Source organism: Strigops habroptila, chromosome 8 (genome assembly GCF_004027225.2).
Source record: "Strigops habroptila isolate Jane chromosome 8, bStrHab1.2.pri, whole genome shotgun sequence".
NCBI classification, from domain to species: domain Eukaryota; kingdom Metazoa; phylum Chordata; class Aves; order Psittaciformes; family Psittacidae; genus Strigops; species Strigops habroptila.
In genome coordinates, this window is record NC_044284.2 from 18,051,522 (window position 1) to 18,057,971 (window position 6,450).

The window sequence follows — 6,450 nt, forward strand, 5'->3', positions numbered from 1 at the left end:
TCTGCTTTATTAGTCTAAATGTTTTCTATAGGGGGAATCTGGAAGGTGGGAGCAGCAGCATGAGGATTATTATTAAATATTATAGCCTAGGTTGGGATTGATGCAAAGAAGGTAAAGAGGAACACAGGAAAGGCAACTGGTGAAAGCATAAGACATCTGTAAGTGAAATTTCAGGGGAAATTCTGTGAAGTTTGGGGGGAAAAGATTGAATGGAAAGGAAGAAAGAAACATCAAGAAAGAAACAGCTAATAACCTTAATTTAAGAAAAAAGATACTTCAAACTAAGCAAACATTTTTGCCATGATCAATGGTTTTACAATATAATGTGCATCAAAACTAATTTTGAAACACAGACTTAAAAGACTCCAATTTTGTATTTTCTTGGCCTTGTTATTAGACAAAAATATAGTTTCTACAGGATACAGCTTGAGAAATCTGACTTATGGCACCAGTAAGCAAGTGGCATATGTTTTTCAGGTGGTTATTCCCCAGTGTCTTCCTATCCTTCCTCTTCATGTCTATAGAAAGTTTAGGATTCCTTCCAGGCCTTTTTAAAATGAGGTTGTTTTTCAGAATCATGAGCTAACAGATGGAGAAGAGCTGTTGTCATCAGCTAACCAAAGTAAACAGAGTTGCAAAGAGTTTAGGCAGTAACTCTGCATCATTATACAATTCAGTCATCTTGCAGTTGAAATTCGTGGGATTGCATAAATCTAGGGATGTACCTGACCAGCCTTCCTGTGTTCCTGCTGGGTGCTGCAGTGCATCTTGGTAACCTTGCACAGACCTGCACCTACATGAAGAAGGTGAATGAGGCTTTGGAGCAAATAAGACACCTTATTCTCACTTATGGACACCTGCAGAAGAGGGTCTGGCCCTGCTCCGCTGGCTCACAGGTAGGAGCTGTGGGGTGTCAGTGCCTCTGGGTGCCTGAAAGTGCTCCTCCTGTTGAGGTGAGTGATGACCTGTGTGCAACACTGGTGACAGGAGGCAGCAGGACAGACTTTAGGTGGTCTTGTTCCCAGGATCAACCAGCTTCAAAGCTGGTTTCACATGGAGTCGTGGGCGCAGACAAGGGATTTCTCCTTGTACTGAGCCAATCTTCAATGACACAACAATGCTGGGCATTTCCTCACTATTCTTTGACAGTCCTGCACAGATAGGTGTTGGTAAAACCCGACTCATTGTATTTAATTTTCAAATTCCAAATTTCCAGAGATGAATGGGGGAGGAAATATCACATGGAGGTGAGAAAGATGTGAAATAAAATTTCCCCAAAGTCAACTAGAAAATCCAGGTACTTTCTCAGGCTTATGCTTTAGCCTAACAGTTAACATGCTCTTGCTGCCTGCTCCGTAATTTGTCGGGAATGGGAAGAAGAATCCAGACTTGGCAAGCTGGTGCTGCAGACAGATTTTGTCACATGAAATCCCAGTAGACATTAGTCCAACATCAACAGCTCCTGAGCTATCACATGGGAATGCGCAAGGAGATAAAACCAACATCCGAAGGGGTGGATCCTTTATTTTAAGGGGCGAAGAAGGGAATCTGGCTAATGTAATTTCTTTTTCTTTTCTTTGTGGAGTTGTTCAGAGAAATGATGGAAAATGCTGGTTCAAAAAATAGATACAGTTATGTCTTTTCTTGGATTCTTCATTTAAAGTTGCTTAACTCCTCTCTCTTGCATTCTCCTTCATGTGAAGAGAGGTTAATCCTGTTTGCCTTTGCCTCAGAGGGATTGTGAGGGCAGAGTTTGGAAAAGAATTTGCTGTCTATGTAAAGAATCCACGAGTGATTGCAAGGGAAAAAAAACCCAGACCTGCCGTTGGGAAACTCCAGCACCAGTCAACTACTTTCTGGAAGTGGAGTGTTCTGTTACATAAACATCCTTGAAGCTTTGCAGAAGGGGTGACATTCACATGTATGGCCTGACTAATTGGGCTTGGTGTGTGAAGAACGGGGATGGAGAGGATAAGGAAGTGAAATCCCTAAGGTGCAAGCTGGGCCTCCTTCTTCCCATGGCCTGTGCTGCTGCTTACGTGTTGAAAAGGGGTCTTGCTGCCTCCTGTGCCACTGAGCTGATGACTGGGAACTCTGCGGGCCCTGCGACCCAGCCAGCATCCTCACTCTGCCCTCCCCAGCAGTTTGGGAGGCGTCCTGCTCAGCCGAGGAGTCAGCTGCAACAGCCTCCAGCAGTCCCTCACAGAGCACCCCTCTGCCCAGAAGCTGTTAACATCCCTTTATGCTAAAACCTGCATTAACTCAGTGGTCCTGGTCTATTTATGCATAAGCAGCATGCAGACCACATAACTCTTGGCTGCTTCTACAGTGAGAACAGGGGCATGCCAACTTTAGGAGCTCCTAATTGCTCCCTGGAGGAGTCTGCACCCTTCCACTGATTATGTGGAGAACCAAAATCCTATAGTTACTGCTTTGGTGGCAAAAGTTAGGTGTCCCCAGCACTCCTGCATTCAGAACTCACATGAGACCCAGGACGCAGTTCTCCACAGCCCTACATCTCGTGGCAAAGTGGAGCTGCATCGTGAGTTGAAAGCCACCGCTTCGTTTTGTACACGCTATGTAAAGCTTTGTCACTACGTCCAGGCAAAGAAAATACATTGTTTCCTCCACCATCTCTTAGGGAAAACTATGTAGAGCAGCCATTTAAATAATTTGATAGTGACTACTAAAAAATTCACATGTATATTTTGCTACATTTTATGACAAATGCAGAATGATGGTCTGCAGGTTTTCCATTCTGTGGTACTCAAGGGTACTCAAAGTATATTCAGTGTAAGAGGTCAGATTCAGCAATTGAGATGGCAGTGAAAAAGGGCAGATTCGCAAGCTCAAACAGCCAGTGCTGAACTGGTTAGGAAAGAGTAAAATCTGAATTCCCAACTCTTTTTCTTTTCACAGCTGTTAAGGGTTCAGTGGGTTGAACTGCAATCCTTCAAGTTCATCTGTTGACTCCAACACAAAACTATTATAAACTGTGCCTCTAAAACACGTGATGAAACATTTCTTGAGAGCTATTTATTCCAACTGCAGCAGAGGAAAGTTTTCAGAACACCCGGCATTTGGTAGAGGAAAGGTCTCTTGAGCTTTGCACAAGGAGGAATTATTTGCATACCGAAGTAAGTTGCTTTTTGATTTTTTTTTTTCCTGCATCATTGAATAAAATAATACTTCTAACTTTTCTTCCTTCTATGGAAACAGGGTCAAGTAGCACAAAACTATGTTTAAATGCCTAGCAGAGTATTTCTATACAGGTTTCTTTTTGTTAATCGTGTGGGTTGAGTGTTTTATAATTCAGCATAGAACTCTGGTGTGGTTTAATATTATGTATTTTCTTTTCTCTAATGTTTTCTGTATCTGAATAACAATTCATTCACTTACAATAGTAATGCAGAGGTATGATAGACTGCAAGCTTCAATCAGGTGTGTGTTTTGCAAGCTTACAAATTACACTCAGCAAGAAATAGTTTGGAGTATCTTTTTTTGAATGTTTCTTTTACATCTTTGGTCTGAAGTTTGACCTTACACATACATACACATTCTCCTCCAGGCTTTAGCTTTTCCATGCTGAAGATGGACCATGCAAACATGACCCAAGCCATGCTTGATGCTGAATCCCGCAACACAGACAAGAACAGCAGCAATGAGTATTTTTACATTCTGATCGTCATGTCTTTCTATGGGATCTTCCTGATAGGGATAATGCTCGGCTACATGAAATCCAAGAGAAAAGAGAAGAAGTCCAATTTGCTTCTGCTCTACAAAGATGAGGAGAGAGAATGGGGGGAAGCTGTGAAGCCTCTACCAACCATATCAGGGCTGAAATCTGCCCAGATCCCCATGATGCTGAACATGCTGCAGGAGAGCATGGTGCCGTCCCTGTCCTGTGCCATCTGCTCGATGGAAGGCAGCAGCGTGAGCTCCGAATCTTCCTCCCCAGATGTGCACTTCACCATCCAGGAGGAAGTGTTGGATGCTGAACTGGGGGAAGTGTCAGAAACGCTCCTCAATGAGAGCAGCGAGGGATCTGCGGAAAACATCCACAAGAACTCCTAGCACTTGCAGGGCTCCCTTGATCAGCTGCCAAAGCGTGAGTGGAGATCCCACTAAGAACTTTCAGTTCTACTTTCCTGCTCTCCAATGAACTCTGAACCAGGTATCTGTGCCTCTGGGCCCAAGGTGTTCCTGAGCACTGGCAGGACAAGGAAGCAGTGGTACCCAACTCCAAAGTGTAACTTGCACGTAATTGGGATGCTTAATTTCATTTTTTCCATTATTATCTCCTACCATAAGAGCTAAGAACAAGGAGAATATATGTATTTTCTAACAAGGTAACTATTACTGGCATGTCTCTACATATTTTGGAATTCTGCAAATATCTGGGAAATGTTTGGGGAAGTTACCCTTAACGCAAGTGCCTGGTTATTAAAGATGATGGGTAATGCTTGTTCACACAAAACTGTGATAGGCTAGAAGTACTTTTATTGTGTTTTTTCTTATAACAAACCACAGCCAACAGGAGGTTTGCTCAGAGGCCTCAAAAGCTGAAAATTTGTTGATGCTGTAGCTGAAGGGAGATTGCACCATGGCTGGAGACTGACTTCAGGCACAGAAACAATGAAAGAAAAAGACAAAAAAAAAAAAAAAGATAAAAAGAGCTTCAAATTTCTAGGAGGTTTGTAAAGCCCACTTTCAGATCCATGCCACTATATCTATCTTTGCTTAAGTTGTACCTGTACTGGCTGGGTCAGGTTCACCAACTTCTGCTGCAATCCAGCCTTTGACTGAGTTTCCGGTAGGAAAAGTGGTTTTGTTTTTGGCTTTTGTATTTCTTAAAGGTGTGTACATTTGATCACTAAAGGCATAGATCTATAAGTTAAAAAAGACATTAAAAGATCTTTGTTACAAGGTGTAAGATGTAGAAAGGCTTGAACAAATGCTGCTCTGTTACGCCCCCTTGAAAAATAGGTGGAATTCAGAATAGAATTTAACCTAGCAAGGGAGAAATCCTGGCCCCACTGAAGTCATCAGCTGAGTCCTCCTGACTTCAGAGGACATGCACAAGATTTTGTGCTTCTCTGTTGGAGTTAAATCCTCCATTTGAGGTCAGTACAATTGTACCCATTTACATCATTAAAGAATCTAGACTTTCTGCTCTATTTAAGCCAGTGTAGATAAAAATTGCATTACTATTGCATTTTTTTAACAGCTCGCATGTGACACATGCATTTCTATAGTCATTAGTAACTAGTTTTTAAAACTATCACAAACTCCCCCCCCCTAACTTAATGGTACTGTGATATTTTTTTTTTTCAAATGCTCATAAAATTAGTTACTAAATTATTGCACTGTTAAAAGAAGTAAGAATGAATAAACATAAAAGAATTAATATTTCACTTGTACCTTATATTTTATAATAACTTATTACAATGTTTGGATTAGTTCTGAAGCATGAGGGCTGAAGAGCCTGAATCTAAAGCTTTGCACAGCAAGATGTTTGCAAAATGCCTCTGCGTATTTCCTGCGCTGTAATGGCTCTGTGATTTACCCATTTGCAGGAGAGCTTGAGAGACAGCTTGATAAATATGAATGCTGAACAGCAGAAACAAACTGAGGCAAGATCCTGCTGTACTTCTGCTGTTTAGTAGGAAGAGCTCTGCTTTTGGCTTGGAGAGCTAATATGATGTAGCCTGCAGAGATATCACTGTCTCTCTCCAAACACAACAGAACAAAGGCTCCATTGTGCTCAGAAAGGGCCTGATTCAGTTCAGACTGAAGGCAGTGGGAGTTTTTCCATTGACTTCAGTGAACTTTGGATCAGACCATATAAAGCTTTTTGGTAGATTTATTCCAAAAGGGACTGTTTTAAGTTTGAAAGAAGCCAAATTAAGTTTGGCGCTTTGCCTGGAATCACTTGAATCCTGAAACTTTCCAAATGAGACTGACATGTGCGAGTTGTCACATTTTCCATTGCTTTCTCATTCGTCCTTTTGGTATAAATGTATTTGTATCTGTAAAAACCCTGATGTACATAATTCCTAACGTTGAGTTGTATATAATTGTCTCATGTATTTAAAGTTTATTGTTTCTACTGGCACTAATTTTATTTAAATAAAGAAACACGGTTCCTGGATAAGTTTCCATGTTTGTTCACTATGTCAAGTAGATTTCCAGTAACGAGACTGGGCAAAATTTCTACAGGATCCTTAGCCTCTTTTTGAAATGATTCCTTGTGTTTGACAGTATTGCAGCATTGTGGGCTGACCACAGGGCTGAGCCAGGTACTCCAGGTCTGCCTTGAGTCCGTGCTGGCTCTTTGGGGCACTGGGCAACTTCCTAGTGCTCAGCTCCTGCCCATGCGCAGGCAGGGCTGCAGGGATACCCAGAGTCCTTCTGCAAAGAGCTGGGGGTGCTGGTAAGCTGTTGAGGGGG

General features: G+C 42.0%; 1 protein-coding gene across 1 annotated transcript; it reads left to right on the forward strand.

Annotated features, from left to right (window-relative positions):
* Positions 1-2,934: 2,934 nt before the first annotated feature.
* On the forward strand, positions 2,935-6,146 carry KCNE4 (potassium voltage-gated channel subfamily E regulatory subunit 4). Its single transcript, XM_030494667.1, has 2 exons — positions 2,935-3,137; positions 3,569-6,146. The coding sequence occupies exon 2, from the start codon at positions 3,583-3,585 to the stop codon at positions 4,072-4,074; it is 492 nt and encodes a 163-aa protein (XP_030350527.1). The 5' UTR covers positions 2,935-3,137; positions 3,569-3,582; the 3' UTR covers positions 4,075-6,146.
* Positions 6,147-6,450: the final 304 nt, after the last annotated feature.